This window comes from Sorex fumeus, unplaced genomic scaffold (assembly GCF_029834395.1).
Source record: "Sorex fumeus unplaced genomic scaffold, SorFum_2.1 ptg000019l, whole genome shotgun sequence".
In the NCBI taxonomy this organism is placed as follows: domain Eukaryota; kingdom Metazoa; phylum Chordata; class Mammalia; order Eulipotyphla; family Soricidae; genus Sorex; species Sorex fumeus.
The window spans coordinates 13,385,173-13,408,165 of NW_026606076.1; the positions used below are offsets into that span (position 1 = coordinate 13,385,173).

General features: G+C 60.8%; 1 protein-coding gene across 2 annotated transcripts in view; it reads right to left on the reverse strand.

The window, feature by feature from the left end:
* Positions 1-4,703: 4,703 nt before the first annotated feature.
* The window catches only part of PIP5K1C (phosphatidylinositol-4-phosphate 5-kinase type 1 gamma), a 37,974-nt gene continuing 19,684 nt past the window's right edge, over positions 4,704-22,993 (reverse strand). The window contains exons 6-19 of one of the 2 annotated variants that reach the window (XR_008792260.1): positions 22,416-22,568; positions 19,813-20,112; positions 18,353-18,558; positions 16,491-16,574; positions 15,010-15,058; positions 13,738-13,822; positions 12,859-13,020; positions 11,898-12,036; positions 11,551-11,583; positions 10,578-10,682; positions 7,823-7,958; positions 6,981-7,026; positions 5,038-5,121; positions 4,809-4,855 (exon numbers count right to left, since the gene is read on the reverse strand). Coding sequence is in view for 1 of the 2 variants with exons in the window: in XM_056112759.1 (XP_055968734.1) it covers positions 4,853-4,855; positions 5,038-5,121; positions 7,823-7,958; positions 10,578-10,682; positions 11,551-11,583; positions 11,898-12,036; positions 12,859-13,020; positions 13,738-13,822; positions 15,010-15,058; positions 16,491-16,574; positions 18,353-18,558; positions 19,813-20,112; positions 22,416-22,568 (1,539 nt within the window). In the remaining variant the exon portion in view is untranslated. Of the gene's footprint in view, positions 4,856-5,037; positions 5,122-6,980; positions 7,027-7,822; positions 7,959-10,577; positions 10,683-11,550; positions 11,584-11,897; positions 12,037-12,858; positions 13,021-13,737; positions 13,823-15,009; positions 15,059-16,490; positions 16,575-18,352; positions 18,559-19,812; positions 20,113-22,415; positions 22,569-22,993 lie in introns of both variants that reach the window. The other variant, XM_056112759.1, reaches the window with a different exon arrangement.

Below are 22,993 nucleotides of genomic sequence, written 5' to 3' on the forward strand. Positions count from 1 at the left end.
CGGAACTCGCTGTAAGGCAATGCCGCGGGCAGCCCGGCTGGGGACGCGAGCCTCCGGAGGGGGGACTAGGAAGCGGTGGGCGGAGCCAGGGCCAGAGGGGCGGGACCTTGGGAGGCGGGGCCAGAAACGGGGTCCTGGGAGGAAGTTGAGCCGTCGGGAGTGTGGCCCAGGAGGCGGGACTATAAAGGGCGGCGTTTCATTGGGTGTGCCGTCGGGAGGCGGGACCAGAAGGTCCCGGAAGTGGAGCTAGCATGGGCGGGTCCCAAAGAAGGCGGAGTTAGAAGGGCGGATCCAAGGAGGCGAGCCGGCAGGTACCACAATAGCATCTTAGATAGAGGGCGGGCAGCTCCAGGAGGGGGCGGTGGGTTCTGGCACAGCCTGAAAAAGCCTGATTCTAAGGTGCCCTGCGGTGAGAGTCGCCTTCTCGCTCTACTTTTACCTATGAATGAGTGGGTGTTTCTGGGGTCAACATAGCTTGAGGGAAAACGAGCTCCAAGAGGGATGGTCACTCTCCGTAGCTCTTTCTGCTGCCTCTGAGGTTGCCTGTGGCTGGCATTTGGCCTTGGTGGGGCAGCTTTGCACTTTGTTGCAGAGCAGTGGGATAAACAAGGGATCTAGGGTAGGATGGGCTCTGAAGTCCTGCTTTGGTCTCGTTGGAGCCACATCTAGCAGTGCTGAAGGAATTCAAACTGGGGTCTGCCCCTTGTGGTGCCAGCACCTTGATAACTCTTCTCTCTTCAACCAAATTTTTGGGGGGAGCACACCTTGCGGTGCTCAGAGATTATTTCTGGCATTTGTGCTCAGGGATCACTCCTGGCAGGCTCTGGGGACCCCATCTAGGATGCTGGTTATTACCCTACCAACAGCATTATCGCTGCGGCCCCTCCAACCCAATATTTAATACTGACCTACAGCTCCATTGGCAGCAAGGTGTCAGGTGGGGAGATGGCAAGAATGACACCTTGGGGACAGGACCCCCCCCAAACCTCCACCCCAAAAATAAACCATTCATCATGGATGTGTGTGCAAATTTGCAGGGCTATGTGGCCCCCAGAAAGTGGTGTGTGGCCTAATCTTCAAAAGGCGGCTGCATCCTTGGGGGTGCTTGAAACCTTAAGATTTTTGGGGGGGGGTGTGGAGGGGAGCCTTGCAAACTGTGCACTAGGGGAGACCTCTGAAGAGGGCCTTGAAGTAGGGGACTAACCCCTTGAGCTGCCCCAAGAAGCTCATGGAGGGATAGATGCATTGCCTGCAGAGGGGCCGCATGCTGGGAGAATTCTGAGCCTGAGATTCAAGCCAGGGAGGATCTTTCATTTTGGGGACACACCTGGTGGTGCTTGGGGCTGATCCCGGCATGATGCTCAGAGCTCACTCTGGTGGTGCTGGGATGGAGGGACCATGCAGTGGTGGGGACAGACCTAGGGGCTGTAGAATGCTGAGCCAGCGCCCCTGCCACCCTACCCCCAAGTTGTCTCCCTGCTCCTACACTTGGGACCCTATGTTCCACAAGCGTTCCAGAATAGGAGTCTGGGATCAATTCTCCCCCCTTCTCAAGAAGGGATCCTTGTTTAGTCCCATCTGTTCTGGCTGAACAAACATTAACTCCTGCTAAGCTGGAGCTGCAAAGTCACAACTGTTTAGTTTGGGGGCCACCCCTGGCAGTGCTTAGGGCTGACTCCTGGAGGTCTCCAGGGACCCTCTGGGATGCCAGGGATCGAACTGCAGTTCACCATGTGCAAGGCAAACACTCTACCCACTATACTATCACTCCAGCTCACATTGTTTTTTTTTAATTGGGATTGAGGTTGGGATTTGGGATGCCACCAGAGATGCCTGGGGCCTGCTCCTGTCTTGGTTTCTTGTGGATTGTTCTGCTTGGCAGACAGTTTGGTGCTCCTGCAAATATGAGGATGAAAGCCAGGCACCGACAGCAAATTCGAAGCCTGGTTCAGCCCTTAGCCAATTTCCCGGCCTCAGGCACAGCTCTCGAGACTGTCAGGTCCAGTAATCTTATTATTTAAAGTCGTATTAATGCTTTTTTTTTTGCTTTTTGGGTCACACCTGGCAATGCACAATGCACAGGGGTTACTCCTGGCTCATGCACTCAGGAATTACTCCTGGTGGTGCTCAGGGGACCATATGGGATGCTGGGAATCGAACCCGGGTCGGCTGCGTGCAAGGCAAACGCCCTACCTGCTGTGCTATTGCTCCAGCCCCTAATGCTCCTTTCTGTTCCCGTTCAAAGCCAGGCTTCAGGTGAGCCTGGCTCTACATGTGTAAGGCTCCCATTTTTCCAAGAATCAGAGCTATAATACAGTGTGTGTGGGTGTGTGTGTGCGGGACGGGGTGCCTGCCTTGTACGCAGTCACAACAGGGGAAATGGATTTGATTCCCAGCATCCCATAGGGTCCACTGAGCACCACCAGGGTGATTCCTTAATGCAGAGCCAGGAGTAATCCCTGAGCACTGCTGTGTATGGGTCCCCCCCCCAAAATCTAAATAGTTTGTTTTCAGTGCTGGAGTGATAGTACAGTGGGGAGGATGCCTACCTTGCACGCAGTCAACCAGGGTTTGAACCCTAGCACACCCGCAGGGCCCCCAGAGCCTGCCAGGGGTGATCCCCCAGTGCCAGGAAGAAACCTTGAGCACCACTGGGTGTTAGCCCCAAAACAAAACAAAACAGTTTTTCCAGGGCCGCAGCAATACTACAGTTAATCCCCAGCCCCCCATTTGGGCTGCGCCCAGAGCCTGCAGGAGTCATTCCTGAGTACAGAGCCAGGAGTAAGCCCCGAGAACTGCCAGCTGTGGCTCAAAAGCCACTCTGTCGCTCTCCTCCAGTTGTTCCTCGATTTGTTCGAGCGGGCCCAGTAACACTGTGAGACTTGTTACTGTGTTTGGCATATCGAATACATCATGGGTAGCTTGCCAGGCTTTGCCGCGCGGGTGATACTCTCGGTAGCTTGCTGGGCTCTCCGAGAGGGACAAATGAATCCAATCTGGGTTGGCCAGTCGGCTGCGTGCAAGGCAAACTCCCTACCCGCTGTGCTATCGCAAAAACCAAAAATAAATACCAAAAAAAAAAAAAAATCCAAGTAAGTCCTTAAACTCCCAACAGACCCCCACCCTGAACCCAGAGAGGCGCCTTGGCTGTTCAGGACCTGATTTATTAGGGAGATCTCATGGACGTAAAAACGGGGTTGGAGGGGCAGGGGGCGCGCACATACCGGTGCTCTCGGGGCCAGCAGTGGCTGTGGGTCATACGGGAGTCCTGGGCTCTGGGAGTGAGACCCGGGACGACGGCACCCCGCGACCCAAGAAGCCAGATTGTCAGACACGGAACCGGACCACCGGGGGTCAGGTAGGGAGGGGTAGTCGGAACCGCGAGAGGTGGTGGTGGGGGGGATGAAGACACACGAGGTTTGGGGGTCTCCTTGTGTTTCGGAAATAGGTTCACCGTCAGAGACAGAGGACGGGCGTGGGGACGTGGAATGGGAGACGAGGGTCTGTCCGGCGAGGCAGGACGAGGGGTCGTAGCGTGGGGTCCCCCAGGCTGGGCGGGAATATTGCACTGGGCTGGGCGCTGGAGGGAGTGGGGGGGCATACACCCCCTCCCCGTCGGGTCTCCAAAGGGGCCCGTCGCCCGCGCACAGACGGATCCCCGGCCCCACACAGGCTGGGGCGCAGACAGTTCCCTCCTGGGGCGCGGGGCGCGCTGGGGTCCGGCTGCACCGTCTCTGCCCAGGGACGCCGGTCGCACCCTGAGCGTGTCTCCCAGGGGTCTTCCACGGGACTCAGCCACAAAAATAGAAACGTCTGCTATGGGCAGGGTGGAGGTCAGGGGCAGCGGGGTCAGGCCCCCAGCCCTGGTGCCTCCCATCCAGAGGACTCCCCCACCCATGGCTCCAAGTTCTCGACGTTGGAGGGGGCCTCCAGGAGGCCTGGAAATCCGGGTGAGGTGCGGGGGCCCCGGGGTCTGCACAGACATTACTGGGGTGGGGGTGGCGGCGGGATCTGTGCTGGGGCATCAGATCCCGCAGGATGATCCGAGGAGCTGCGGGGGTGGGGGTGGGGGAGGTCTCCTCTGGGCGGAGTTCCTTCCAGAAAGTTCCATAAGGTTCGCCAGCTCCTGGGCCCTGAAGGTGGGGGGAAGGTGACCCGACGTATCCGGGTGGTCTCTGCTGCCGGCAGCCCCCCTCCGACGTGGCCAGGCTGCCCGGCCCCAGGCTTGCGGGGCTGGGGGTGCTTCTGCTGTCAGATCCAGAGGAAGCAGGGCCCGGCCCCGGAGTTCCGTTTCCCTTCTGCAGGTGGTGGGGTGCACCCACTGATCAGGAGCGCCCCTTCCTCCCAGCGGGCCTCTGCTGCCGTCCCACGCGGCTCCTCCTGGCCTAGCCACTCTTCCAGAAGCTTCTGTCCCGAGAAAGGGCATTGGCGCTCCAGAAGGGGGCATCTGCTTGTCCGTTGGGGGGGGTCCAGCACCCCCTCGGAGATGCAGGATGGAGTGGGGGGGTGAGGGCACCAGGTCCCAGAGGCCTGGCCGGGTGCCTGCAGACAAAGCGGAGACCCCTGTGCTGGGCCGGGCCAGGGGGCGCGCATCTCCCCCGCCCCAAGACGTTTCCCCGATGTGTTGCTCTTGGCGTCTTCTTTTAATTTTTTTTTTCCCCTTGACTTAACTTTTTTTTCCCTTTTCATTTTTCTTAAAAAAAAAAAAAAGAAAGAAACCGCACGTGCGACATCTGTGCAAAGAGCTGGGACCCGAATAAATAGGAGCCGGGGACGCTGGGGGGCGGCGGCGGCGCACGGCATCACAGGCGCGGGCAGCGAGCTCCGGGGGTGGCCGGGGTCTGCGTGGAAGTTACTGAAGGAAGCAAGAGGGGCAGTGAGGGTCGTCCGCGGGGCGGGGGTCATGGCGGCCCCCGACCCACAGCAGCTCCGCGACGCCCGACACCGCCCGCCCCGCCCCGCCCCGCCCCCCCAGCCGCGTGTCCACCAGCTGGCGGGGGCAGTGGGGACCTCACGGGACCCGGGCCAGCCACTTACTGTGTCACTCTCGCCGTCGGAGGCCGGGCGGGCCGGGGCGCTATAGTGGAGCGGGGAGTACACCCAGCTCCGGTCATCGGCGGGCTGGCCGGCCGCGGGTGGGCAGGAGCGCGCGCGTGCGGGGCGGAGGAGCAGGGTGGAGGCGCGACAGAGCAGAGGGAGAAGGAAGAGACAGAAATAAAAGTGCGAACCCCCCGCCCCCGCCCCCAACGCAGGGCACGCGGGAAGGGAGGGGGCGGCCGGGCCCTGTCCTCCCCGATGGGGGCCTGCCCCCCAGCCGGGCGGACCTGGCCCGGGGTCCGAGGGGCGGGGTCAGGGCGGCAGGCAGGAAGCGGTTAGTGGGAGAAGGCGTGGAAGGGGAGGCGGGTCGCGCCCGGCTGCTGGACTCCTGGACTCCTGGACTCCGCTGGCCACCCGCAGCCCAGCCACTTGCCGAGCCCCGGCTACCCCCGGGGCACTGTCCTGGGGGCTGGACGGTGCGGTGGGCGCCCCCCTCCCTGCTCTGGGAACAGGGAACCCGGGGCGGCCACCCGCGCTCCATAGGAGGCAGTTTCCAGCGAGGGTCCGGGGGACAGGGGTCTCCTTCCTGCTGCCCACAGGGACCGACGCACCTGGAGCTCCCGCCCAGACCCCACACCCCACACCCCTTCGTGCCCACAGCTCAACTCTGAGCTCAGGTGCTCCCTGGACCCTGCCCCCCCCAATTCCCCTGGGGTCCCTGGCCCCTGCTCCCTGAAGCTTTGGGGGATGCCTGCGCTGGGTGAGGGGTACCAAGGCCAGGCTGTGTCCAGCTGCAGATAGACCCATTGGTACCCAGGTGGCCTCGCTCTGCTCCAAAGCGAGTCATTCTCTTCCCCCCTCTCCAGAGGACCCAGAGGGTCCTGTTTGGAGGCTGCTCCCTGGTGCCCACAGCTCAGCGATGAAGCCTCCACTTAATCCCCCCAAGAACGGAGCCCAGGATATCGGCCACTCGGGAGTAGGGACCCCCACTTTCCCCTCTGGATTGTCCATGCTAATTTCTTTCCAGGAAAACTATTTCACTGGGGCCAGGGCCATCATGCAGTGGGTAAGATGAGCTCACAGGAGTGATCCCCGTGTGCAGCCAGGAGTCGGCTCTGAGCACCCCAAGTATGGTCCCCCAAACTGGACGAAGGGAGGTGGAAGAGGGGGAGGAGGGGGAAGGGGGGGAGGAGAGGGGGGGGGAGGGAGAGGAGGGGGAGGAGGAGGAGATCAAAGAGACAGTACAACTTTTAGGGCATTTGCCATGCTGTGCTGGACATGAGTTTGATCCCTACTAGCCCATAGGGAGCCCCCAGCACCACCAGGAGTGACCCACACCAGGGAGTGTGGCCCCCAAACAGTGGGCACCCAGGGAAGGCAGAGTGTGAGGTCGCACACTCAAACTGGTCCAGGGGGCGTGTCCCCCACAACTGTCCAGTCTTGGGGGTCAATCAGACTTCTGCAATCCAATCTCTTCCTCCCGCCAGCGCCCTGCCCCTCCCCCCGGGCAGCCCTGCGTTCCCTGGGCCGCGGTACCCCCACTAGGGAGGGCAGAGGACAGGGACCGCCAGCTGCTCCAGGGGCATGCTGTGCTGCATGGGGAGGTTGGTTTGGCCTCTCTAGGCCGGTTTCAAAGCACCAGAAGCAGCCCCGGCAAGGCGTCTGTCCAGCTGCAAAGCCAGGGAGTGAGGGGCCTCAGATTTCTAAACAATCTTAGGGTGCGGGGAGCCCAGGCCTTGGGGCTCATCTGTGAGGAGTGGAGGGGCCGAGGGGGGCAGCCTAGCTCCCCGCCCTCCTCCTGAGCGCGGGCACCTTGGCGGGGGTCCCTGGATGGCCTCTGGCCCACAGCGAGGCGCACACCTGTTCCCCCAATCCTGCTTCGTCTCGGGGCGGGGTCTGCGGTTCTCCCCCGCCACCCCCCGGGGGTCCACCGCGTCACTTACACGCCCCGATCAGCCCGCAGTAAATCCAAAACCTCCCATCCGAGAACTGGGGGCGCGGGCCGCGCGGAGGAAGCAAAGGAGAGCACAGGGTGAGGGGCCAGGGTGGGGGGGGGGCAGGCAAGTGGGGATCCAAGCGGGGGGGGGGGGGCTGGGCCCCCCGGGGGGGCCGGGGCCACCGCCTGGGTGCGCACCCCCTGGGGGCCCAGCCCGTGCTGGGGCAGGCGGGGAGATACAGAGCAGGATGGGGGGAGGGGTGTTAGTCTGGGGGGCTGTGCTGGCCCGCCGCCGCCGCCCAGGCCCGGGCTGGGGTCTCAGGAGCCCACTTTGGGGGGCTGTCCCGCCGGCTCACCTGGCCCTGCCTAGCCTAGGGGGGGCGCAGGGGTGGTGGGAGGGCAGCCGGAAGATGCCATCCAGGCTCCCCGCAGCCTGTCCACGCCCCCCTTGCCCCTCTCCCTCCCCCACCTCAATGCGGGGCTCAGAGGTTGGGGATTTGGGATGACCCCAGGGTGTCCCCGCCCCCCCCCGCCCATCCCCCAGGTATGGAGGGTCCAGGGCACGGTTTCAGGCCCAGAACGAGGACCAGAAGTTTTCCGGGGGGCCTCGACATGGGTGCGGGTGGCTGCAGGTGCTGGGGTGCGTGTGAATACCGGGGTGAGAACAGGAGCGCTCGTGTGCGTGTGCGCGCCCACGTGTGCGAGCGTGGTCCTGTGCACGCGCTACCACGCGTGCGGCCCAGTTTGCATGTGTGCGCGCACAAGACGTGTGTGTGCGTATGTGCAGCAGTGCCCGTGTGGGCGCGAGGCCCCCGGGCGGTGGGGGGAGGTCGTGGCGGGGGGACTTACAAAGTAAATATCGGTGGCCGGCGCGTCCTCCTCGTCCGAGGCCTGGCTGGCAGGCTCCGAGGCCTGGCTGGTGGTTTCCGCTTCTACCGCTGCGGTGGCGGTGGCTGCTGCGGTGCAGGCCGGGGACGCCGTCCCCCTGGGGACACGGGACACGCGTGTCCTGGGGTCTGCCCTGCAGTGCACCCCCGGAGGCACCCTCCCTGCTGCTCCTTGGGGCCCAGAACATTCAGTACCCTGTCACCACACCAAATGGTTCTGGAGCCCAAAGAGGGTCACTGTGTCCCCTCAGCCAGACCCAGGGCCTTGGCCCCACCACTGCCCGTGATCCCCAGCCGCTGCGACTCCAGCAGCAGTGGGGACGGCTCTGGCAGGGCCTCAGCACCTCTTGACCGGCACAGCCACGTCACCAGAGTCTGGCCAGCAGCACCAGCAGTGGCCACCTGGGTCCCCTGAGCGCCACTGGGTGGCACCTCCTCAATGAGGGGCAGGGCATACTCTGGGAAGTGTGTCTCTGGACGACGTCCGTGTGTGAATGTCAGTGGGAGGGAGGCACACCGGAAGTTATGCCCCCCCCATGAGGTCATGGTCCTCTCAGTGGCCGGGTTACCGGGCATTTGATGAGCTGGGAGCAGGCTGTCACCGTCTCCCCCTTGCAGAGTTGGGGACGCGCCCTGGCAAGGTCAGAAGGTGCCTGCTGTGCGGGCAATGTGGCAGAACCTCCAAGAATGCGCCCCCCTGACTTGTGGGACCAGTAGGGACTCAAACTTGGCAGAAGGCTGCTCCCCCCCCCGCCAGCACTGGGGGCACATTTGCTGTTCCAGCAGGGCAGACGTGGAGGTGTGTGACAGGCAAGAGAAGGGATGGTGGACATGCCCAGCTGGATAGGCTGTGTGGCCACCCAAGCCCTGGCAGCAACAGGTAGGGAGGCCCAGGGCCCGAGTGACAGACAGCACAGCGGGGTTGGCACTGACCTTGCAGGCGGCCAACCCAGGTTCCATCCCAAGCGCCCCAGAGGGACCCCCGAGCCCCACCAGGAGTGGTTCCTGAGCATACAGCCAGGAGAAAGCCCTGAGCACTGCTGGGTGTGACCCCAAAGTCAAAATAAAACACAATTCGATGCAAAACAAACAAAAAAAGTAAAGACAGGAGCCACAGTACAGCGGGGAAGGCGCTTGCATGTGGCCGACACAAATCTGATCCCTGACAGCCCCTTCCTCGAGCTCCCTCGGGAGTCAACCCTGAGCATAGCGAGGTGTACTATCATCGCCCACCTCCCTCCGCCCCCAAAAGACTCTGAGAAGCCCGATGGGAAAGAGTGGAGAGAGACAGGGAGAATGGACGGGAGTGCCACAGAGTATGGGACTGACCTCGTCAGCAGCTGGGGGAACCAGGACAAGGCCACGTGGGTCCTGCCCAGCACATGGTGTGGTGCTACTGCTGGGTGCCCTGGGACACAGTGTTTTTTACTTTATTTTGCGGGGTGGGGGCACATCCGGTGATGCTCAAACGTTTACTCCTGGTTCTGTACTGAGGGATCACCCTTGGCAGGGTCGGGGTACCATACGAGATGCCGAGGATGGAACCCAAGTTGGCCGCGTGCATGGCAAGTGACTGATCTGCTGTACTATGCTCTGGTCCCTTTTATTTTATTTTTTAAATTTGTTTTTGTTTCTATTCTTTGGGCCACACCCAGTGGAGCTCAGGGCTCACTCCTGGCAGTGCTGGGGAACCATATGAAGTGCCCAGGATCAAACCTGGGCCGGCCGCGTGCAAGGTCAGCACATTAACTCCTGCCCACCTGGATATTTATTTATTCATGTATTGGGGGTCTGAGGGGGCCACAACCTGGCAGTGCTCAGGACTTGCTCATGGCTCTGTTCTGAGCTGAGGTCACTCCTGGCAGACTTGAGGGACCACATGTGGTGCCAGGAATCACACCCAGCAAACACCTTATCCACTGTACTATCACTCCGGTCCCAACTGTATTTTCGGTGTATATATATATATATATAGTGTGTGTGTGGGGGGGGGTATCACACTCCATGGTGAGGGCCTTACTCTCTGCTCAGTGTTTTAGGGTTGCCAGGGATCAAACTTCGGGTTCCCATGTGCAATGGTTGTGCCCAGCCTTTAGAACTTTCTCAGATCCTGGAGACTTTGGGCGACTATGTTTTATTTTAGGCGACTTCCTCCAATTCAAAAATCGAATAAAGGGGCTGGAGCAGGGGCTGGGTCTGAGGGCCCCCTCAGACCACCTTGCACACTACCGACCCAGGTTCCATCCCTGGCACGCTCATAGGGTCCCCCATGTCCCACCAGGAATAATCCTTGAGCGTAGAGCCAGGAGTAAGCCGTGAGCATCGCCGGGGGTGGTCCCCAAACCCAAAATCAAATAAATCTGCACCCTGGAGATGGTGAGAGGGCAAGGGGGTGTGGTCCGGGGGCACAGAGATCAGGACGGAGAAGTGAGCAGGAACAGCAGCCGGGTGAAACAGGCAGCTCTAGGTTCAAAAAACAGGGCTGGGGCGGGAAACCCCTCTGGGTCTCCCCCGTGGGAACCTTCTCCAGCAAGGACCAAGGCACTTCCGCCCGGGGAGCCCTGGATGGGACTACATTTCCCAGCATGCCGTGCCATTCTGGCACCAGCATTCTGGTGGTCATGTGACCAGACTTGACCGCTGAGCTTACAACAGAAATCTGGGGCACCTATCAGTGCTCGATGTCCAACAGGAGGGGCCCAGGGCCCAGGGCTTACCCGGCATCATCCTCCTTGGGGACCACTATCTCCACGCTGCACGTGGGCTCCACCTGCACCGTGATCTGCTGCAAGTCCTCATCCACGTGCACTTCCTCCTGGGGCCTGGCAGCAACGGGAGCCATGCCTCAGTTTCCCTCCTCACCCACTTCCACCCCACAGAAACACAGGGCCGACTTTTCATGCTGGACTGTGGGGCTGGGGGCCTCCCAGAGGTGCCATCTCTGGGCACCACCACCACTACCCAGCATCCTGAGCTGGACCTTGGGCTTTCCTGCCCACCAAGGGGAGGGCGGAGAGGGCACCGCGGCTATGCCAGAAGGAAAGGAGGACACCGGCCATAAGTGTACAGGCTTGGACACTCACAGCTATCTTTGAAAAGAGACAAAAGTCGGTGCTGGGGACTGTCCCGGGGGAGAACGGGCTGGGCACAGGAGGTATTTCCTTTTTCTCTTAGTATAAAATGATGTTTGTGGGCCAAACTCTGCACCGTGGGGACCGTGGAGTCCTGGGGATGGAACTTGAGTCTCCTGCATGCAAAGGATACACTCGGGCCCTCGGTGACATTTCCTGGGCCCTCACTACTTCCCCTTTTGTGCCTCTCAGGACAGAGAGGGAGTGAGGGAGGAGGGAGGTAAACAAGAGAGGAAAGAAAGGAGGGAAGGAAGGAAAGAGAAAGGGAGGGAAGGAAGGAGGAAGGAAGGGAGGAGAGGAAGAAAAGGAAGGGAGGGAAGGAAGAAGAGAGGGAGTAAGGAAGAAAGGGAGGAGTGAAGGAGGCAAGCAAGCAGGCAGGCACACAGAGGCACTGGTGCGGGAGAGCAACTCAGAGTGACAGATTCTGTGTGGCTCTCAAGTTAGCTCTGCACCTTCAGCTGGGGAATCTGAATCTGGGCCCCGGGAAAGCGGGTAGAGGCTCTGGGCGGGGACAGGCACGGGGAGGGCTGTGCAGTGAGGTACCAGAGTCTCATCTCACCGGCCATCCTGTCCTGAGGACTGTGTGCGGCGCCTGCAGAGACCACAGATGGGACAGGTGGGACCAGTGAGGATGCCTTCCTGGATTTTCCCCAGCGGCTGCCCCGCTAACACACTCCTGCCATCCTGATTGGTCCCCCTTCCAACACCCCCAACTCCGATTGGTCGCCAAATGCTCCGCTCATCCTGATTGGTCCCCTTCCAACATCCTCCCACCCTGATTGTGCCACACCTCCAATATTCTACTGGCCCTGATTGGTTCCCCTTCAACGCCCCACCCACACAACAGGCCCCGCCTCCCACAAGCCACGCCCCTCCCAGAGCAGGTCCAGAAGAGTCTAGGCTTACCGGTACCGTGGCTGCTCTGACGTCTCGGAGGGCGAGCGCTCAGGGATGGAGAGGGACGTGGAGGACAGGGTGGTGGCGATGGAGGCAGTGGTGGCCTCCTCGAAGGAGGGCGGGGTGCAGGGCAAGAGGTCAGGCCGGCCTGTGGAAGGGGGAGGTAGACTCTGGAGGGAGCCTGGCCCCAAGCAGCCCCAAGAGCCTCTGGGCCACCCTCACCCCCATTTTCCCCCGGCAGCTTTCAGGGGCAGAACGACATCAGCAGCTTGGCAGCCCTGAACCCAACACACACCTGCACCTGGCAACCCATGTTCCATCCCCTAGAGCACCCCGTCCTCTGAGCGCCACAGGGTGTGGGCATCACCCAAAGAATTAGGATCAGAACCAACCACATTCCCTGGCCCACGGGAACCCTCCCTTCTGTCTGCTCCCCGCTTCCCTCCTCCCCCCTCTCCCTCTGCCCCAGGTCCTTTGCACAACCTTCACTCGTGCTAATACCCCAACCTTTCTCTATCTGGAACTTGGATGTTTGTTTGGGTTTGTGGATCATGCCTGCGGTGCTCAGGGCTTATTCCTGACTCTGAGCTCAGGGACCACTCCTGGCGGGACGAAGGGGATCTTATGCCATCCTGGGGATGGAACCCGGGTTGGCTGTGTGCCGGGCAAGCCCCTTACCAGCTATACTGTCTCTCTGGTCCCTGGATCTTGAGGGGCCACATCCCATAGTGGAGAGCTATGTAGATAGAACCTTTTCCCTCCCATGTCTCCCTGCTTCCCTGCCTGCAACATTGGAGCCGGACGTTTCCTTCCAGTGGATTCCTCTCCCCCCAGTGCCTTATCCTCAAGATCACCTCTCCGGTCAGGGGAGTGACTGTGACCTGGGTCCCTCCAGATGGATTGCTGCTGTTTCTCAATGCCCTCCTATCCTGGCGGCCCCTCCCCGCCTCCCTGCCCTCCCATCCCTCACCTTCATCCTCCAGCGTGGGGTAGCTGCGAGCTCCCCGCAGGTCATAGGGGGCTTCCTCACGCTCGCTGGGGATCTGGCTGGCTGAGAAGGCAGCTGTGGGCCCCAGGGGCTTCACGGCTAGCAGGGCGGCCCGCCCTTTCTTGGAGGGGGAGGACTTGAGAGCTGTGGAGGGAGAGGGGGCGCTGAGGTCGGGGTCCTGCCCGCTGCCCACTCCCTGCTGCCCGCCTCCAGCCTGGGTGAGGAGGGGTGCTGTGAGGATCCCCACCCTCTCAGGGGTCCCCCAGAGATGGGCCAATTCCTGGGGGAGCAGCGGAAGTTGCATTTGTTTTGTTTGGGGGCCACACCCGGCGTTGCTCAGGGTCTGTCTCAGTGCTCAGGGATCACTCCAGGCGGTGCTCGGGGGTCCGTACAGGATGCCGGGAGTTGAACCTGGGTCTGCCTTGTGCAACAAGGCAAGTACCTCTCCGCTGGGCTATGGCTCCTGCCCCTTGAAGTAGCATTTGCTAGTCTCGCGGGGCTAGCGGGCAGCGGCTTTCAGACAAGGGGACAGGCATGGGGTGCACATGGCCCAGAGTAAGATTCTTTTCTGCCCCCGGGGTCAGGAGGCCTGAGAACCCCAGCTCTCCCCACTCCTCTTGTGACCCTCTAGGGTGCCTGGAAGATTCCAGAACAGGTCGAGCAGAGATGAGCCTGGACACTGGGATTCCTGGTGATTAAACCCTGGACCAGTAACTGGGCGTGGGTACAGGCCGGATCCCTGGCTGCCTGCTGGAAACCTGAAAACGGACAGCAGGAAGCGCCCTGCCTTATTTTATTTTGGGGGGTGTGGGGGAGAGGGACTGGCCACCCGAAGCTGCCTTCCTGGGGCCCCGCACTAACAGGAGTTCTTCCGGAACACGGTGTTGCTCATGAACTTGAAGAAGCGCTCGGCGTAGAAGCTGGGTCGGTGTACGGAGACCGTGTCCTGGGGAGGGAAGGGGATGTGAGTGCCAGGGCCCTGCAGGACACCCCCGACCTCAGGCAAGCCAAGTCCAAACATGGTCCAAGGTCCTGGGAGTGGGTAGGCACAGAGGGCTAAGAGAGCCTGAGGTGTTTCACTTGTTTTCCGTACCTAGTACCCAAGCACCCAGCAGTGCTCGGGGTGGCTCCCAGCTCTGTTGCAGGACATGTGGGCCAGGGTCCCCCACAGAGGTGCTCAGGGGACCACATGGTGCCGGGGATGGTACCTGGGCCTCAAGCATGCCCAGACCTCAGGCCCACCTGACCCCGAAAATTTTTGTTTTTATGACCATACTCGGTGATGCTCAGGGTTGCTGACTCCTGGCTCTACACTCAGGAATCACTCCTGGCGGTGCTTAGGGAACCCTACAGGGTACCGGGGATTGAACCCAGGTCAGCTGTGTGCAAGGTTAAGCATCCTCCCCACTGTCCTACTACCCTGAGCCCAGACCCCTAAACTTTTTCCAATCTGAGAAGTTCCAGGACTGTATCCAACGAGCCAGTGCCCGAGACCCCTTCTACTGACACGTTTCCTGAATGTTCTTTGCTGCACTGGTCCCTGACTTTCCCAGTCACACTGTTTTTGGGAATCCTTCCAGGTCTGCTTAAGGGGAGGAGGGAGCCCCTGATTCCAGGAAGTCTTCCGGTACCCCCTATTCCTAGGTGGGCTCCCTGGATAGGTGTGTGTCCTGTGGAGTCCCAGCTTCCCCTCTCCTGCCCTCCAGACTGGCGGCACTGTTAGTCCCGACCATGGGAGGTGGTCATATGGGGGCTCAAGAAAGTGGTCAAGCCAGCGAGTGAATAAGCGAATGAACAAATGCACCAATGAACAAGCAGCAAGTGAATAAATGAGTGAGCTGACAAGTGAAGGAATGAACAAGTGAGTGAATGGGCAAATGAACAAAGGAACCCACGGCACAATAAAAAAGTAAATCAACCAAGGAGTGAACAAATGAATGGACGAGTGAATAAGCAAATAAGCAATGAACTACTGAATGAGTGCCCAAACGAGTGAAGGAACGGGCAAAGGAACAAATGAACAGGCAGCAAATGAGCAAAGGAACAAATGAACACATGAAGCAATGACTAGGTGAATGCGCTAATGAGTGAATGAATGAATGAAGGGAGGAAGGAAGAAATGAGCGGCCTCACCCCATCGTGGACAAGAGCCTTCCAGGTATGCTCCAGTTTCTTGATGAACCTGTGGGAGAGGGACGCCCCACCATCAGCCACGCCCTCGGGCCTCGCCCGGGGTGCACACGGCAGGGAGCCCTGGCCTGGAGGGACAACTCAGATTTGGCTGTGTCCAGGGGTCACTCCTAGCAGTCTTTGGGGGGCCCCTATGGGGCACCAGGAGCCAAACTGGGCCCAGCTGTGTGCAAGGTAAGTGCCCTCCCCACTGTACTATCACTCCATTCCCTCTGAGTCTTTGCTTTGTTTTTGGGGGGGCTGTTCCCAGCAGATGCTCAGCCTTCCTCCCGCAGTTGCCTGGGGGGAACCATGCGGTACCAAAGTTCAAAACTGGGGCTCCCACACGTGAAGTATGGGCTTACTCCCCTGAGCCATTTCCCTTCTTCCTGTCCCCCCCGGTCCCCCCCACATATGCATCAGCTATTGCTCCCCTCCCCTCACTGTGGTTCTGGGGGATGTAGTGGAGTTTGGGCATCTTCCCCTGGAAGACAGAGAAGCTGGCCCCTCCCAGAGCCCCCTTCCTCTCTGCAGGAGTGTCCAGCACCACAGCCACCTCCTCCAGGCAGCCTTCCATATGGCCCATCTGCAAGAAGAAAGGCACTGGGCCCTTGGGATACCCCCACCCTGGGATGAGCGTGTGGCTGTCAGCCTAGCTCTTGGACCCCACTCCAACCCGGGTGTATGTGTGGAGGCGGGGGGGGTCTTTTTAGAAAGCATTGCTTGCTACCCCCAAACCACCACATTTGCTCTGAACAGAGATGGCAGGTGTTGGTGTTGAAAAACAGCACATGGGGGCCACCTGACAGAGAAGTTTGGGTACACAAGAACCCCCCACCCAGAAAGCCCAAGGTCAGGCAGTTTTCTGGAAACGTGGGCCCCTGTTCCCAAGCTCCCAATCTGACTGGACATTTGGGGGAGGTGGGGGGGTTTGGAGGGGGCTGGGTGCCCCCTGGTGGTGCTCCGGAGCATGGGCCCATGCAGGGCAGGCCTGGATGGGGCTCTCTGAGCTCCCTGTTCTAGACTAGGGCTATGCCTGGTGGTATGTGGGACTGAACTGCTGAGACAGTGATGGGGAAGCTCCATGCCGGGGCCTTCCCGCTTGGGTCTGGCCTGCAGGGTCACTGGAGTGACCCCGGTGACCAGAGCCCGCAAGGACTCTAAAATGAGCACTAGGTGTGGACTCCTGAGGTTCCAGGTCTAACACCCGTGCTGGTCACGAGAGCAGCACACCGGAGCCTCTGGGTAAGATAGAAGCTGGGCTAGCTGGTGAGCAGAGCAGGCGTTCACCTGCCTGGGCGGGCCAGGGGGCAGGGCAAGGGCGAGACAGACCTATAGGATTGCATGATGTCTGTGGGGGCGGGGCATGGGCAGGACACGCCTATAGGGATTGCAGGATGTTTGGGGGGGGCTGGGCATGGGTGGGGGTGGGGGTGGAGATGTACCTGTAGGACTGCAGGATGTCGATGATGCCGATGTGCAACAGCAGGCGCTCCCCACGGCCATTCACAGCAGGAATCCCACCCATCCTGCAGAAAGTCAGAAGTCAGGACCCAGCCTCTGGGTCATGACATGTGGGGGGCGCGCGCGCGCGTGTGTGTATGTGTGGCGCACACACGGCAGGAGCCTGAGCCTCCAGTTCACCCTGGGACACGGGAGGGGGTGAAGAGCAGGGTTCTGAAGGAGCCGGAATTTCCTGAAGGCAGGGTGTTCAAACTGGTGGGGGAGAGGGGGCCAGCAGCTTTCTCACCTCTGATCACATGGAAGTACCCAAGGGTCCCCGCTATGCGGGGAGAAACACGTAGGCAAGTGCACACACAGGCACACACACACTCCAGCACATACAGGCCTGCACACATGTACACACACGTGCCCATGCTCACAGGCTGACACACACATGTACGGGGCTCACAACACACACGAACTCACAAGCCCACACACAGCACATGCACATACCCATCTACCTACACATATGCATTCACAAGTCATACACAGGTACATGCAGAAAGATCTACACACATATACACAGCCCACATGTGAGCACACATGGGTCAACATGTGCATGCATATCCGCACATGCACATGTAAACCCACACACACATACAGGCCCACATGCTTAAAGTCTGCCTACATGCATGTAGAGGCCCTCACAAAGCCCACACAGGTCCACACACATGCACACAGATCAGGCCACATGTACACACACACCCACTTTTACACATGTACACAGGCACGTGTGGGTTCACACACAAGCACACATAGGTCCAAACACATGCAGATACCTGGAGCATGCGCAGAAGCTCACTGACATGCGTCTGCACGTGCATGTTTGCACAAACATGGTTATGTACATGGAGAACATGTACGCACACACTTGTACACGCAACAAACCAGCACAGGACTCACATGCACACGGGGCACACACACACACTCCACGCAAGCTCCCTGGGTCTGGGGAGTTAGTGAGCTCACAGGTGCGGGGAGGGTGGGAAGCAGCCCCAGCAGAGACCCCCACGCCCCACCCCAGCATGGTTGGCCCTGGTCACTGCACACCTGCCCACTGAGCTTACCTGTCACACCCCACAGGGGCCCCGTGCGGACCCTACAAACACCAAGATACTCTGAGGATGGGGGTCTGCCTGGGGCCTCAGCATGGGCTGCGCTTCCACCTCATCCCCACCCCAGTGGCCCCCCATCCTCCCATGCACACATGGGACATCCTCCCATGTCCTAGTGCCCGGGCTCCAGCACTGCCCACTTGTGCCCTTGGGATGGCTGCCCTGTCCCGCCTGACCCCCCAGTCTCCAGCTGGAGCTGAGGGGGGAATGCCCCATGCCTGTTGCCCATGTCTGGGGTCACCCGTGATCCTGAGGGAACTCCAGGAACTCCTAGCTCCACGGGGAGGGGGGGGGAGGGGGGAAGGGTGGTGTCAGGATGCAGCTCGGCCCTCAGTGTCCAGCATGATGCTCAGTGTGAACTGCGGTCTGATGGCCACAGGGAGAGGGGGACCCCCGGGGAAGGAAAGCACACGGGCTGCCCCTGGGTGCCCCCTGAACAGTAACACCTGCCCTTCTGCTCCGGGAAGCTGACCTGTGTGGCGTCTGGCTACTTTCCTTGGCGAGGGAGGTCACCCAGCCGTTCCTCCCATCGTCCACCCTGCCCCCACCCGGGGGCCCAGGGGCGAGGCCTGGGGACGGGATGGGAATCGCAAGCCTGATCTGGACACTGCAGAGCTGCGCGCGCCCAGAGGAGCACCCGGTGCAGCGGGGGGCGGGGACACACGACACGGGGAAGGGCCGCCACCTACGTGTCGTCCGTCTCGATGGCCTCACCACGCGCCGCGCCGCCCTGGATGGACTCCATGGCCGTGGAATAAAGCGCCTTCTGGCCCAGCGGCCGCTTCTCGTCGGCCGCGCTGTGCGCGCCCTCGGCCTGCCGCTCCCGCTCCTGCTGGTCCATGTTGTGCACGCCCAGCAGGAGGCTGTAGTCCATGATCTTGAAGCTCTCCAGCACCTGCGGGCAGGCGGGCAGGGGCTGGCGGGTCACGCTAGGGGCCATGGCCACGGCCACCCACCAGGCCCCGCCCCTCCGGACACGCCCACCACGATGCCCCGCCCCCACCCAGGGCCCTGAGGGGCGTTGTTGGTCCTTTCAGAAGTCTCCTTGGGCCCCATCACGGATTCTAAAGGGGCAGCCAGCTGGCCAGGGAGCTTAGGGCGCAGGCAATGCATGGTCCCGCCCTGGAGGTGGAGTCAGGCACTTGAAACCCACTTCCAAGCCTCTAGGACCTTAGGGTGTCTGGGAGGATGTGGGGGCTTTGGAGAAACTTTGCAAAGGGGGTCTGCAGCCCGGGATGATGAGGAAAGCGGGGGACGTCAGGAGGTAAAAAGGACCCTAGCAGGCAGGCACCCCTGACCAGTACTAGTGGGGAAGCTACACACCAGGCTGTGTTCAGAGCTTACTCCAGGGACTGTACGGATCTCCAGGGATCAAACCAGGTCTGCCGCGTGGAAGGCAAGCGCTCTACCCAATGTACTAGCTCACCTGCCCTGGTTGTCATTTCTGTTTTCTTTTTTTCTAAGTTTTTGGGCAACACCTGGAGATGCAACACCTGGAGATGCTCAGGGGTTACTCCTGGCTCTGCACTCCAAGAATCACTCCTGGAGGTGTTCAGGGGACCATGCAGGACGCCGTGGACTGAAGCTGGGTTGGCTTCGTGCCAGGCAACTGCCTTACCCACTGTGCTATCGCTCCAGCCCCCCCATACTTTCTTCCTTTTGTTCTGGGGCCACATCCCATGGTGCTCAAGGCTTACATCTGGCACTGCACTCAGGGATCGCTCCTGGCAGGGCAAGGCGACCAGTATGTGGTGCCAGGAATCAAACCTGGCTCGACCCCGTGCAAGGCAAGCGTCCTACCCACTGAACCCTCTTCGGCCCTCTCTTGCCATTTCTATGGGATTTTTTTTGGGGGGATGGAGGGGGCAGAATGGAGGGGCTCACACCCTGCAATACTAAGGAGTCACTCTGGACCGGGCTCGGGGGACCTGATGGGGAGCTGAGCACGGAACTCGGGTCAGCTGCGTGCAACACCTGTGCCCTCCCCACTGTCCCATCTCCCCGGAGCCCTCCTGTCATTTTTAGAGTGTGAGGGGGTGGGGTGTCCCGGGGATGGCCTCGCCCATGGATGCGGGTAGGGCAGAGGGTCCCTGCAGGGTCCCCAGAGGGCTGCGCCCAGCCTCGGGGGGCCTTCCCCACCCCCCCTCACCAGGCAGTCCCTCTGCAGCGTCTTGACGAGCGCCGAGAAGGTGTCGGCGTCCAGCAGCAGCCCCTCGGGCATGTCCTGCATGAAGTCCAGGTCCTTGTAGGTGGGGATGCTCTTCTCCTTCTCCTTCTTGCTGGCCCGCCGCTTGTACGTGGAGCCCTTGAGGTCGAACTTGAGGTGCATCTTGACCACGCGGGGCAGGATGTTGTTCATCACCACCACGCGGATGTTCTTGCCCCCTGACTGCACGCAGTAGAGCCCGTAGAACTTGGGGAGCAGCGTCCGCGGGTTCTGGTTGAGGTTCTGGGGAGGGTGGCAGGGGGGCGTGTGAGTGGGGAGCAACACCTGTGTGGTTCTGGGCACAGTCCCTCCTGTCCAGGTGCTCTGGCCCTCAGGTCTCAGGAACACGCTTCCCCCACACACACACCCCTGCGGCATGTGGGGGACTCAGCCCAGCGCAAAGGCTGTCTTCCCACGGACAACAACACGGGGTGGGTGAGCCCACAGGGTCAGGGCCTGGGATCCTGTCGGTCCTACTCAGCCCATCTGGGGACAGGGAGCAGGGGGCAGGGGCTCAATTCCAGGGACCCGAGGGACATGAGGGGAGCTCTGGCCAGTTTACAGCCAGGATGAAAATGGTTTGCACTCCACAGCACCCAAAAGGAGAGAGAGAACAAAAGGGAATGCCCTACCACAGAGGCAGGGTGGGATGGGGGGGATGGGGGTGGGAGGGATACTGGGATCCGTGGTGGTGGGGAATGGGCACTGGTGGAGGGATGGGTACTCGATCATTGTATAACTGAAACCCAAGCACAAAAACTTGTAAGTCCACAACTTAGTCACTATATAATTGAAACCCAAGCACAAAAATCTGTAAGTCTACAACTGCACCTCTTGGTTTGTCACTAATAAAAAAGAAATAAAAAGAAAATGGTTTGCACTGTTAAAGGGCTGAGATGAAAGAGAGAGGGGGCTGGAGAGAAGGATCCACTAATGGGGCAAGGACAAGAGAACCCCCCCCCAGGGTAGGACCCCGGCACCACCCAGCCCCTCTAAGCAGTCTGCAGCAACCTCCGAGCACAGAGCGAAGTAGCAGATGGGATATAGTGAAAGGCCGCGAAATTGGCATCTCAGAACGGAGTTTCCGGTGGCCTACCCCATGCCTCACGCGCTTTCCTGAGCGGGGTGGGGGGAGACAGATGGGGGCTCCCAGAGCTCAAAGTATACCCTGCCTGGATCCTCACGATCTCGGGGCACAACGTTTCATCTGGGCAGACAAGCACAAGGCTGATACCAGTCCCCCGTCCCGAGCGCTAAAGTGATGGGCCCACCTCATCTGGGCACATCTGGGGGAGGCGGTGGGGGAGGGCACAGTCTGAGGCTCCCCTCCCAGCTCTGCTCGGGGGGCTGACCTGGGGGCTGTAGGTCACTGCTCAGTGGAAAGTTTCCGCAGCAGCCAGGCTCCTGCGAGGCGCCAGCTGGCACCCGGCCCCTCCTCCCCCTCGTACTGAGTCACGCACGATTTCGGGAACTCACGACTCCAACTCTGAGGTGTTAGGGGGGTGGGGGATAAGAGCAGGCAGGCAGGGCTGGTGATGCGCCACCCCCACGTTCTGGGCCGATGCTGCCCCACCCCCACCTCCCCTGGGACGGCCTCCAGGGATGCGGCCCGCAGGTGCAGGGCACTAAGTGCATGGGGACGGCTACCCCTCCCTCGCCCCCTTCCAGGGGCAAACAGTCCAGGCCTGGGATGTACATGAACCCAGAACCCAGGGAGTTTGCCCATGGAAGAAACAGCGGCTGAGCTGGAAGGCGGCTGCCCGGGAAGGAAAATCCCGGCCTATGTGTACTCCCGTACCTAGTGAAAAAGGTGGGGAGAAGGAAGACCCCGGGCCCGTAGTTAGTGGCTGGTGACCAGGACTCTGCACAGAAGCCCCGCCTACCACCAAGAAGCTGGAGGGGTGGGGCCAGGAATAAGCCACACTCCTTTGTGGACATTGGGTAGTTGGAGGGGGCAACTACCCAAAATCTCACTGGGTAGCTGGAGGGGTTGGAGAGAAGCCCTGCCCACCACCTAGTAGCTGGAGGGGTGGGGCCAGAAGGAAGCCACACCCCCTAGGAGCTATTGGGTGACTGGAGGGGCGGGGCAAGAAGGAAGCCACGCCTTCTCATGAGGTAGCAGGAAAAGCCCCGCCCAGCAGCTAGTAGCTGGAGAGGATGGTGGTCAGGAAGCCACACCCCTTCGTCAATGTTGGGTTGTTGGAGGGGGGCGGAGCAAGAAGGAAGCCACACCTCCTCACTGGGTAGCTGGGAAGGGCAGGAGAGAAGCCACGCCCACCAGCTAGTAGCTGGAGAGGGTGGTCATGAGGCCACACCCCTTCGCCAATGTTGAGAAGTTGGAGGGGGCGGAGCAAGGAAGGCACACCTCCCCATTGGTAGCTGGAGAGGCAGGAGAGAAGCCACGCCCACCACCTACTAGCTGGAGGGGTGGGGCCAGAAGGAAGCGACACCCCTTGGGAGCGAGGGGGCGGGGCAAGGGGAAGGAAGCCACACCCTTATTGGGGTAGCTGGAGGGGCGGGGTTGGAAAGGAAGCCCCGCCCCCTACCATGTAGTATCCGGGTAGCAGCTTCTGCAGGAACTCCGCCTCCTTGTGCATCACGGTCTTGATGATGAACTCATCGTCGCTCGTGACATAGAAGAGGGAGCCACTGGCGCCCGGGTTGGACAGCTCAATCAGGGGCTCGTTGCACAGCGAGTACTAAAAGAAGCAGGGCTGGAAGGTGAGCAGGCCGACAGGGTGCTAACAGCCCCAGCCCCGGGACGGTGGAGAACGCTGGAGGTCACTGGTTCCCCACGGTGTCCAGTCAGCAGTGGATTCATGCCCCTGGGCAGGGTGCAGAGGCCGGCCCAAGGAAGAGGATCTTTCCAGTGCCCCGGACCCTGCTCCTAAATCAGCCTGAAGCCACCCATGTCCTGGGGGCCCCGGCCCCTGGGTCAGCTCCCTTCCAGGGCTCCAGGTCCTGTCCAACACCAGCCCCTACTCCCGGCCAGTGGCTTTCTCTGCTAGGATGGGTGAGGAGCACTGGACAGTGACTTGTGGGCAGAAGTGGCTGGTTATGTCCAGGGGGGTGGGAACTAGAATTCTCCTATGGCTGGAGCCACAGGACAGCAGGGAGGCTATTT